This window comes from Mustelus asterias, unplaced genomic scaffold (genome assembly GCF_964213995.1).
Source record: "Mustelus asterias unplaced genomic scaffold, sMusAst1.hap1.1 HAP1_SCAFFOLD_1858, whole genome shotgun sequence".
Lineage (NCBI taxonomy): Eukaryota > Metazoa > Chordata > Chondrichthyes > Carcharhiniformes > Triakidae > Mustelus > Mustelus asterias.
In genome coordinates, this window is record NW_027591803.1 from 55,785 (window position 1) to 67,894 (window position 12,110).

The following is a 12,110-nucleotide window of genomic DNA, read 5'->3' on the forward strand; positions in this document are numbered from 1 at the left end:
CATGGTGGGATTTGAACCCGTGTCCCCTGAGCCTGGGCCTCTGGATTACTAGCACAGTGGTTTCAGAGAGGTTTCAGAAAAGATTTATGAGCATGGATCTAGGGATGAAAGACTTCAAATTATGTGGCTAGATTGGAGAAACTGGTGTTGTTTTCTTTGGAGAAGAAAAGATTAAGAGGAGACTTGATGGAGGGATTCAAAATTGTGAAGGGGCTGGACAGAGTGGACAGGGGACACTATTCCCATTGGTGAAAAGGTCAAGAACCAGAGGGCACCAGCTGAAGGCAAATGACAAAAGAATAAAAGGTGACATGAGGAAAATAATTTTTACTCAGTAAGTGGTTAAGGTCAGAAATGTTACGATTTCAGTGGGGGAACTGTAAACCAAAATATCCAATTTACTGAATGATCCCAAATGAAAAAATTGTCAACAAATGTCACTTTTTGTAACTTTTACTTTAACACGAATCAAAATCAACATAAATTAACAGACAAATGATACTTCAAGTAAAAAGGTCCGTTTCACTTCAATTGACAGTATAACAATGAAACGTCTTAGACAACCACAAGCATCAGCATCACTTCCCTCAGGCATGCAGCATTATGTAACTACACAGTTCACAATACACTGTAATTTACACAGGGTAGGTCAGGAGCCCTGTCTGTCAACAGCTTTCACCTTCGAGTTTCACTCCTATGATTATCTTCAGCAAGCCACACTTTTACAAACCTTTTCTCCCTTGGGTCACAGCAGTCCTGAAGCTTTCCAGAATTCCTCTTTCACCAACCAATCAATAAAACTCCAGTTCATGGCTTGGCCGTGTCTAGGAAAACACCCAGCTCCTTAGCATCTCCAAGTTTTTCACACAGCTTTCCAGGTTTTAGACCTTTTAACAAGCTCACAAGTTGCCTCCAAGAGCTCCTGTCTCCTTTTCTTCGAAACAGAAAAACTGACCTTTTGAGAAAGATTTGCTTTTCCTCCTCACAATAATCTAGTGTGCTCGCCCTTCTGTCTCTGTCTGCTTTCTCTTTGTGCCTCTGTGTGCGGGTCACCTTCTGCCTCCAGCTCTCCTATCATCTTTACAGCAACAGCTTCTTTGTATATCTTCTGGCCACACAGCTTTTTCTCCTTAACTTCCTTCTTGTTGGTACTGTTTCCAGGTCAAGTGTCACCAGATCATTTAAACCAGTGTTTCTTATTGTCCAAGAAAGTTAAATCCAAGAATTGTTTTTAAAATTAAAGTTTATTTATTCGTGTCACAAGTAGGCTTACGTTAAAGTACAGTGACTTTACTGTGAAAGTTGATGTAAAGTCTTAAACATCCCTTTTAAATATTTTTAAAAACTATAAATTCTACAGATATTTCAAAAAAAAAGGACAAATTTTCCTTAGTGCATTGCTCCCAGATCAAATGCACTGCCCGAGAGTGAATTGTGGCTTTGAAAGAGAAACTGGATAATTTAACTGAGAGGAAAAGCTTTTCTGGGTTACGGGGAAAAGGCTGGGGAGTGGTTTGTAATCAAGTAAGATCCAGTAATGAAGTGTTAGGGATTGTGATCAATTTTTGTATTATTTTTACATCTTTCCATCTATTCATGAGACGCCCAGCCAGGCCTTTCAAATTGTGTCTCTCTCTAACTTGTCTATGTTTGGGGCTCTGCATTGTTCCTACATCTGAGATGATGCAATGACCCATTCCTGTTAAGTAATTCTAGTCAATAACTGTGCTATTAATGATCTGTCCTGACTGTAAATGATATCTTTATGGAATCATTGATAATAAATAGGCTCTTTCTCTTTAGCAGTTTGTTCTCTCATGTTGTATGTCCAACATCATTGACTATTTTCCTGCTTTGATTCCATTTCACAGAGTCTGGTTTTCCCAGCAAGAAGGTCTGACTTTTCCTGCATTTTCCCATCCCCGCAGTCCACCAGACTGAGGATAAAATATCTGTGTCTGTGCCAGTCTGGGAAATATAACTGCCCCTTTGTCAGAACCCACAATAAACGGCAGTGCTGACACTGAGGGAGCATCGCTGAAAACACACTGCCATCTAACGATGAGCAATGCTATTGTTAATCCCAGTCCCACCGAGATTCTCCTGCTATTGTCACCCCATTCACAGAGCCCCAAGACTCCCCTGCCATTCTCAATCCCAGTCCCAACGCACTGCGCTGACACACACTGTGCTGAGGGACACACACACCCACACACCCACACCCACACACCCACACACATACACCCACACCCACACACACACACACACACAGTTCCACCAGACCTCCAATCAGAAGTGATTTAAACTGGAAACCATTCTATAGAACCCCTTCCACCAGCTTCATTTTGCTTTTATTTCCCATCATACCACGCTTGGTGTGAGCCCGGGCAGCACTGGGTGCCAGGGAGCTGCTGACTTCTCGGGGGATCTGCTGGGCACACGCTATGGGTTTAATAACCATGCTGTGATTTTTCAGGAGGTGGTGAATGAACTGTCGAAGGAGTTTTCGGAGCTTGTGGTCTATTGCAAAGCTGTCCATTTTCACGGCTTCCAGCATGCCCTGGACAGGGCGTGTGCCTGTGAGCTGTCATCATTCTCCGAGAATAAAGCGAAGAAGCTGATCTGTGACTCAGGTATGGCCTTACACTTTACTGAGTAAACCACCAACACAGTGACCTATAGAATCGTACAGAAGCAAAATACTGCAGGTGCTGGAAATCTGACATCAAAACAGAAAATGTGGAAAGACTCAAAGAACAGTACAGCACAGGAAACAGGCCCTTCGGCCCTCCAAGCCTGTGCCGCTCATTGGTCCAACTGGACCATTAGTTTGTATCCCTCCATTCCCAGACTGCTCATGTGACTATCCAGGTAAGTCTTAAATGATGCCAGCGTGTCTGCCTTCACCACCCTACTTGGCAGCGCATTCCACTCTCTGTGTAAAAAACGTCCCTCTGATATCTGTGTTATACCTCGCCCCTCTCACCTTGAGCCCGTGACCCCTCGTGATCGTCACCTCCGACCTGGGAAAAAGCTTCTCACCGTTCACCCTATCTATACCCTTCATAATTTTGTACACCTCTATTAGGTCTCCCCTCATTCTCCGTCTTTCCAGGGAGAACAAGCCCAGTTTACCCAATCTCTCCTCATAGCTAAGACCCTCCATACCAGGCAACATCCTGGTAAACCTTCTCTGCACTCTCTCTAAAGCCTCCACGTCCTTCTGGTAGTGCGGCAACCAGAACTGGACACAGTACTCCAAATATGGCCTAACCAGCATTCTATACAGCTGCAACATCAGACTCCAGCTTTTATACTCTATACCCCGTCCTATAAAGGCAAGCATACCATATGCCTTCTTCACCACCTTCTCCACCTGTGTTGCCACCTTCAAGGATTTGTGGACTTGCACACCTCGGTCCCTCTGTGTTTCTACACTCTTGATGGCTCTGCCATTTATTGTATAACTCCCCACTACATTAGTTCTTCCAAAATGCATCACTTCGCATTTATCTGGATTAAATTCCATCTGCCATTTCTCTGCCCAATTTTCCAGCCTATCTATATCCTGCTGTATTGTCCGACAATGCTCATCGCTATCCGCAAGTCCAGCCATCTTCGTGTCATCCGCAGTTCTGTGGAGAGAGAATGTAGTGAATGTTTTGAATTGATGACCCAATATCAGCACTGGGAAAGGTTCAAAATGTAGTGGGTTTTGAGAGTGAAAGTGGGGGGAGTGGAAAATGAACAAAATGGAAGGTTTGTGATAGGTGTGGCACAGTGGTTAGCACTGCAGTCTCACAGTGCCAGGGACCTGGGTTCAATTCCCAGCTTGGGTCACTGTCTGTGTGGAATTTGCACGTTCTCCCCGTGTCTGTGTGGGTTTCCTCCGGATGCTCTGTTTTCCTCCCACAGTCTGAAAGACGGACTGCTTAGGTGCATTGGCCACGCTAAATTCTCCCTCAGTGTACCCGAACAGGCGCCGGAATGTGGCAACCATGGGATTTTCACAGTAACTTCATTGCAGTGTTAACGTAAGCCTACTTGTGACACTAATAAAAAATAAACTTCATAAATAAGACAGGAGTGAGTGAATAACAGAGGAGTTGTTGATGCAGAAGCAAAGGGAGTGGTAAGGGGACAAGTGAAGCAACAAAAGATGTGTGTGGAGGGGGTGTGAATGGCAGGAGGAACAACTGCCATCCGAAAGCAAAAGCGAGTAAAGCCGAAACCCAGGCAGAGATTACGGTCTGAAATTGTCCACCTCTCTCTGTATTGCTGTGCAGTTTCAGCCTTGATTTCTCTGCTGCAGTCCTGGAGTGGGACTTAAACCCGAACCTTGTGACCCAGGTGATGGTGCTGTCTCCTAAACCACAGCAGAGACTAAGCTCGACTTTGCAAAAACTGAACCACAATAGTTTTTTGGTGATTGAATGTCCAAATGCAGCACCTGTAGCTTTCCTCACCGCCTGCTGTACCTGCATCCCAACCTTCATCGACTGTTCCACCATGACACCCAGGTCACGTTGCATTTCCCCTTTTCCTAAACTGCCACCATTCAGATAATAATCTTCCTTCCTGTTTTTGCCACCAAAGTGGATAACCTCACATTTATCCACATTATATCGCATTTGCCAAGTATTTGCCCACTCAGCCAGCCTGTCCAAGTCACCCTGCAGCCTCTTAGCATCCTCCTCACAGCACACACTGACACCCAGCTTAGTGTCGTTGATGGATGTTTTTGCAACTGGGAGGTTGGTTCTAGTGGGTTCCGCTGGGCTAAATACTCAGTCCCATGCTTTTGTGATTTATTAATGATTTGGACTTAAATGTAGGAGAAATGATTAATAAGTTTGCAGACAACACAAAAATAGGCCGTGTGGTTGATAGCGAGGTGGGTAGCTGTAGACTGCAGGAAGGTGGCAATGGGCTGGTCAGGTGGGTAAAAAAGTGACAAATGGAAGTCAGCTCAGAGCAATATGAGGTGGTGCGTCTGGGAGGTCAAATAAAGCAAAGGATCACACAATAAACGTAAAATTTCTTTTTCAGGGGCCTCCTTTGTTTGTTACAACACGATGCAGCTGTCCAGGATCTATCCCACTGGCTCTCGAATCGACTCGTCCAACTACAACCCTCAAGAGATGTGGAATGCTGGCTGTCAGATGGGTCAGACTCTCTCGCACCGTGTTATACACTCTATAGTTACAAAGCACACAAATACACCAAAGCATTAGACGCTAGAACAGCAGATTAAATCCACTTTTTACTCAAATGGCGGCTCGATGGCACAGTGGTTAGCACTGGTGCCTCACAGTGCCAGGGACCAGGGTTCTATTCCCGGCTTGGGTCATTGCCTGCGTGGAGTTTTCACGTTCTCCCCGTGTCTGCGTGGGTTTCCTCGGGGTGCTCCGGTTTCCTCCCACAGAAAGACTTGCTGGTTAGATGCATTCTCCCTCAGTGAAGCTGAAAAGGCATCGGAGTGTGGCGACTAGGGGATTTTCACAGTAACTTCATTGCAGTGTTAATGTAAGCCTACTTGTGACAATAATAAATAAACTTTTAATTACAACAAAATATTTGGCGGTTTTGCTCTGGTATTGCATTTTCCTATTAGAGAATGAATGTATAAGAATATACCCTGAACTGCAACAGCAAATCAAAATTGGCCAATTTAGATTAATTCAAATATTTACTCCAGTATTTCAAAAAAAAAGAGACTTGCATTTATTTAACATTATTCCTGATCACATTCCCCTACTGGCCACACTCCGGCGCCTGTGCGGGTACACTGAGGGAGAATTTAGCATGGCCAATTCACCTAATCCTGATCACATGAAATCCCAAAGTGCTTGACAACCAATGAAGTATTTCTGAAATGTAGTAACTGTTGTAGTGTAGGTTATGCAGCAAAGCAAGATCCCACAGACAGCAATGTGACAATGACCAGATCACTTGTTTCTGAGCTATTGATTAGGTTTAATGATTGGTCACAGCACTCGAGAATGTCTCCTGCCGTTCTATGAAATCACGCCACGGGATCTTGCACATCCACCTGGGAGGGTGGATGGGGTTCACGGTTTAATGTCTCATCCGAAAGATGCCACATCCAACAGTGCAGCATTCGCTCGATACTGCACTGAAATGAATTGGATGAATGGGATTTCAAAGGGTTGGATCATTGGGCATCAGTAACTTGGGACAGGAACTCCTCCAGCCTGTTCTGCTAATCAGTAAGAGCATGGCCGATCAGATTCCTAATTTCAGCACACGTGTTCTCTCCATATCTCTTCATGTCCTTGCTAACAACACCCCATTGATCTCAGATTTAAAATTATTAATTGAGCTAGCATCTATTGCTTTTTGTGGGAGAGTTCCGCATTCCTACCACCTTTTGTGTGAAGAAGTTTCAGGTTATATCCCTTTGTCATAGACTCCTCCTCACTATTGGAAAAGGTTTCTGTCTATTAACCTCTCAAATTCCTATCAAGATCTTCAAAACCTCACCCCTTCAGAATACAAGGTTAGTTTTAGTGATCTCCTTTTGTTAATCTGTTCTATTTTTGTTAATTTGATCGAATTTTTATTTTCACCCAGTGGCACTGAATTTCCAGAAACCAGGATTGGAGATGGATTTAAACAAAGGGAAGTTTCGACAGAATGGCCGCTCCGGATACATCCTGAAGCCCAGTTTCATGAGGGACAAGTCGATTCGGGTTGACCCTGCCAGACCACAACCAAGATCTGGCCTCAACAGAATACAACTGATTATTGATGTAAACATATTTCAGTTATTTTCTCCTTAAAACTCAAGCTGCGTGCATTTGGGGGGCAAGTAAAAATTTCAGATCAAACTCGGAACAGGGGCTAGTCCTGTTTGGGAGGAAAGTATCACTTTGGAATTCTGTTTCCCAAACTTCTCCATCACATGGGTCTTCCTCATGTCTGACTCTGTTGTGGAATCATTGATAGAGATTGGTTGCAATGGTCAGCTAACAGCTCAATGATTGTTGGATATTGTGATTGGCAGAATGGTAAAGTGTGAACAGGGTGGACCTTGCTTGTTTGATGTCTCGCATTTCCCAAGTTCCTGTCGTTTGAACTTGACTCAGCAAATACAGGGAGTTCAATTCCAGGGTGCAGCACTTCTTTCACAAGTTCATAAGACATAGGAGAAGAATTAGGCTGTTCGGCCCATCGAGTCTGCTCCACCATTCGATCATGGTTGATATGCTTGCTGCCCTTCCTGCCCCAGGATATACTGTCGACAATGGAAATTCAAATCAGGAGGAGATGTTTCATGCAAGAACAGAGAACACCGGGAAAACTCAGCATCTATTAGCAGAGAAAGAGAGTTAATGTTTCGAGTCCTGATACTCCTCACCAGAACCTTCCCTTGCTATTGCAGAAGGTGCAGCATGTGCCCCTTTATCTCCTCCCTCCTCAAGGCCTCAAAACACTCCTTTCAGGTTCAGCAACTTTTCACTTGTACCTCCTTTAATTTGATCTCTTGTACTCACCGCTTCCAGTGAGGTCTCATTGACATTGGGGAGACTAAACGCAGACTGGGTGATCACTTTGGGCAACCCCTTCACTCAATCTGCAAGCAAAACCCTAATCTTCCTGTTGTGTGCCATTTTAATTCAGCATTCTTGCTCACATGCTCACATGCTCCAGTGAAGCCCAGTGCAAACCTTGCCCTTGCCCCATCTTCCTATTAGGCACATTACAACCCTCAAAACACTGAGTTCAACAGCTTTAGACTGTGACCCTTCTCCTCCATCTTAAAGCCCCCTTTATTCTAATACCCTGACCACGTACAGCCTTAGTGCAGCTCCCACCCCAGGCCATCTGTGTTTTGTTGCAATCTATCACAACTACAGTTTAATATCTAACGCATTCTCCCTCCCTTCAGTTCTGACAAAGAGTTAAAGGACTCGAAACGTTTCTCTCCTAACAGAGTCTGCCAGACCTGCTGAGTTTTTCCAGAGTTCTCAGTTCTGGTTTCAGATTCCAGCATCCGCGGTCTTTCACTTATTGAAGATGTTTAATGAGTGGCTGATCCCACATCACCTGTTTTACATTATCATCGAAAATCAGAACTACCTCCTTATCTTCTCTAGATAGAAACAGTAATAAATTGCAATGGAATATTCACTGCAATGCAAACAGTAACAAACCTGATAGAAGTCTACAAGATTATAAGGGGCACGGACAGAGTGGATAGTCAGAAGCTTTTTCCCAGAGTGGAAGAGTCAGTTACTAGGGGGCATAGGTTTAAGGTGCGAGGGGCAAGTTTTAAAGGAGATGTACAAGGCAGATTTTTTACACTGAGGGTGGTGGGTACATGGAACTCACTGCTGGGGGAGGTAGTGGAAGCAGATACGGTAGTGACTTTTAAGGGGTGTCTGGACAAATACATGAATAGGATGGGAATAGAGGGATATGGTCCCCGGAAGGGTAGGGGGTTTTAGTTCAGCATTATCAGTGCAGGCTTGGAGGGCTGAAGGGCCTGTTCCTATGCTGTAATTTTCTTTGTTCTTTATTACCATGATCAGGTCACTTCAACCTAACAGCAATGGGACAGTAAACCAACAGCATAATAAAGAAATGTATCTCACATTGATAACTAGTGTCATTCCTATAAACTTGCTCTGTGACTGGTAGCTGGAATATCTCAGGATTGTCGTGTGGCTCACAATCAAAGAGATATTGATACATTAAGTGTATGGACAAAATAAATTGGAATTATTACACAAATGGATTTGTAAGTATGAGGTCATCCACTTTGGACCTCAAAGGGATCAGACAGGGGATTGGTGAAAAGCTAGAAAAAGTGGAAACTCAAAGAGAATCGATGGGCCAGGTACATAGAGCATTAAAACATCCTGAACATATATAGAAAATAATCAAAAAGGTGTCTGGAATATTGGCCTTTCTATTGAATGGACTGGAATGCAAGGTGTAGAAGCCTTGCTTTAGCAACACAATGCCTTTGTTAGACAGTTGGTTAGAGTATTATGAATAGTTCTGGGCACCATGTCTTAGTTGATCTTGAATAGAGTGAACTGCAAAGGTTAAGCTATAAAGAGAGCTTAAACAACGAGGAGTGGAATTTAATCCAGACTGCAGAGCCAGCAAGAGCCCTGCTTTGGGGAAGGACCTACCAGGCACTTAAGTGGCCAGCAGCAGACCTTCCTTGGCATCAAGGATCCCAGAGGAGGAAATCCTGCCCCCCGCCCAACCACAAGAGCCCCCAGCCAATCAGAGGCTGGCTTTTCCACATTGCCGCAAGTGGGCAGTAGCTGCCAGCAGTGAACCTACACGAAGTCCATGGTCAGTGATGGACCCTAGACCACAATGAGTGAGGACAGAATGAGAGTCACAGGGAGAGAGTTACTCACTGGGGGAGGGGATCGGAGAAAAGGACAAGGGTGTGCTTTCCAACGTCTCCTCCCCCCCCCGCTCCTTCCCAATGCTGGGCCCCTCAATTAGGCACTGAGCGCCTTTGAACAAGGGAGCTTCCGGGAGCCTGATGGAATGGTTTGCTTTGCATGCTTCCCACCTGGTGACCAGTCTGGGAAGAGGCCTTTAAGAGAACATTCCTTGCCGACTTAAGGATTTCAACTGGTATCAGGTCATAGGGCCTGTCCATGGCTTTCCCAACCTGGACTGACATGGGGCAAAGCGTGAGAAAGTAGCATTGTCCCTCCCCACCCTCTCTCCATACTCTCCCCTCCCAGGCCCTCCCCGCACTCTCCCCATTGCCCTACCACCTTATGAAATGCCTTCCTCACCTCCAAACCTCCCTCAGGAGAAAGCATTAAATTTTGCCGAGAGTTGCATTCCCTGGGGTTCAGAAGATTTGAGGTAATTTGATTGTGGAGATAAGGAGAACAGACAGGGTAGATAGAGATTATTTCTCCTAGTTGGGCAGTCTTGGCCTGGGCTGAATGGTCTAAATATTAGAGCCAGACCTGTTAGTAGTGATATTTGGAAATATCTCAATACACAAAGGGTGACAGAAGGTTAGAAATCTCTTCCACAAACTACAATTGATTCTAGATTATTTATAATTTAGAACATAGAAAAGCTACAGCACAAACAGGCCCTTCGGCCCACAAGTTGCGCCGAACAATTTCCTTACCTTCTAGGCTCATCTATAACCCTCTATCTTACTAACCTCCATGAACCTATCCAAAAGTCTCTTAAAAGACTCAATCGAATCCGCTTCCACCACCACTACTAGCAGCCGATTCCACGCACCCACCACCCTCTGAGTGAATTTAATGAGATTGCTATTCAGTTGTTATTGAGATATGGACAGGAGGCAGATCAGCCATAATCTCACTGAATGTGGGAAATGCTCGAGGGTTAGATGTCTTCCTCCTGATCCTATCTTCTTCCCTCTTTGCCTCACAATTCAGCCTCTATCACACCATTCTTCCTCTTTTGACAAGTCCCCTGATGAAGTATTTGCTGTCCCTCAACCTGATTAAAATTTGTGTTTTCCATTCATTTGAATGTTCCCCCTCTCCAGAACCAGGATATATTTTCCCTCCATCACCGGATAAAGCTCCCCCTTGCTTCTATGTGCCAGCAACTCCTGGAGTAACTTTTCGCAGAATCTCTCTCTGTCCCCATTGAACCCAGGGTCACTCTCGCTCGCTGGATGGGATTTTACAGCTTCATTCGTCCTGAAACCGCAAGATCCCACTCCCGAGGTCAACGGGCATTTCCATTGTCCGCCCCGATTCCCGTGGCGGGCGGGGCAGTAAAATTGCAGCCTGTGACTCTTTCCATTTCTCTCTCTATATCTCTTTCTCGATCGCTCTCTCCCTCGTGCTCTCTCAGGTTTCTGTCGCTGGTGAACTGCTCCATGATGCTCTCAGACTGATGTCTCTTTTTCAGATTATTACAGCTCAGCAGCTCCCGAAAGTGAATAAGAATAAAAAGAATTCCATTGTGGATCCGCTGGTGCGTGTGGAGATTCAAGGTGTTCCTGATGATAACGCCACACAAAAAACCGGGCATGTTGAAAACAATGGTAAGATAATGCTTGTCTACACCAGCTGTTTGATGACAGCTATACTGTCAGTTGTGTGTCTGAGGATCACTACAGTGTGGCAGTCAATAACTTCTGAAGGTGGCATGGCGAACCTGTTGGCAGAGGCTGCTGGAAATATACAAATCAGATGCCCGGCTATGAGATCCATAGAACCAGAATTGTAATTTAAAGTTTATTTATTAGTGTCACAAGTAGGCTTACATTCACACTGCAATGAAGTTACTGTGAAAATCCCCTAGTCTCCACACTCTGGCGCCTATTCGGAACACTGAGGGAGAATTTAGCATGGCCAATGCATCTTTACCAACACGTCTTTCAGACTATGGGAGGAAAATAGAGCATCCGGAGGAAACCTACACAGACTTGGGAGAATGTGCAAACTCCACACAATCATCCAAGATCGGAATCAAACCCGGGTCTCTGGTGCTGTGAGGCAGCAGTGCTAACCACTGTGCCACCTTGCTGCCCCAAAATAGTACCATGGGATCTTTGACATCCTCCTGAATAGGCAAATGAGATCTCAGTTTAACATCTCATCTGAGAAGGGGCACTTCAGACGGTGCAGCATGTCCATAAAACCAGAAGACATAGGAGCAGAATTAGGCCACTCGGCCCATCGAATCTGCTCCGCCATTCGATCATGGCTGATATTTTTCCCATCCCCATTCTCCTGCCTTTTTCCCATAACCCCTGACCCCCTTATTAATCAAGAACCTATCTATCTCTGTCTTAAAGACACTCAATGACCTGGCCTCCACAACCTTCTGCGGCAAAGAGTTCCACAGATTCACCACTCTCTGGCTGAAGAAATTCCTCCTCATCTCTGTTTTAAAGGATCATCCCTTTAGCATGAGGTTGCGCCCTCTGGTTCTAGTTTTTCCTACTGGTGGAAACAAGCTCTCCACGTCCACTCTATCCAGGTCTCGCAGTATCCTGTAAGTTTCAATAAGATCCCCCCCCCCCCGCCTCATCCTTCTAAAATCCAACGAGTACGGACCCAGAGTCCTCAACCATTCCTCCTACGACAAGCTCTTCATTCCAGGGA

General features: G+C 45.0%; 1 protein-coding gene across 1 annotated transcript in view; it reads left to right on the plus strand.

Moving 5' to 3' along the window:
- LOC144488783 (1-phosphatidylinositol 4,5-bisphosphate phosphodiesterase delta-3-like) overlaps window positions 1-11,225 on the plus strand; it is a gene marked incomplete at its 3' end in the record, with an annotated part of 60,409 nt that extends 49,184 nt beyond the window's left edge. The window contains exons 8-11 of the mRNA XM_078206882.1: window positions 2,477-2,633; window positions 5,050-5,166; window positions 6,595-6,773; window positions 10,909-11,225. Of these exons, the coding sequence (XP_078063008.1) occupies window positions 2,477-2,633; window positions 5,050-5,166; window positions 6,595-6,773; window positions 10,909-11,225 (770 nt within the window). The remainder of the gene's footprint in view (window positions 1-2,476; window positions 2,634-5,049; window positions 5,167-6,594; window positions 6,774-10,908) is intronic.
- Between the last annotated feature and the right edge of the window lie 885 nt (window positions 11,226-12,110).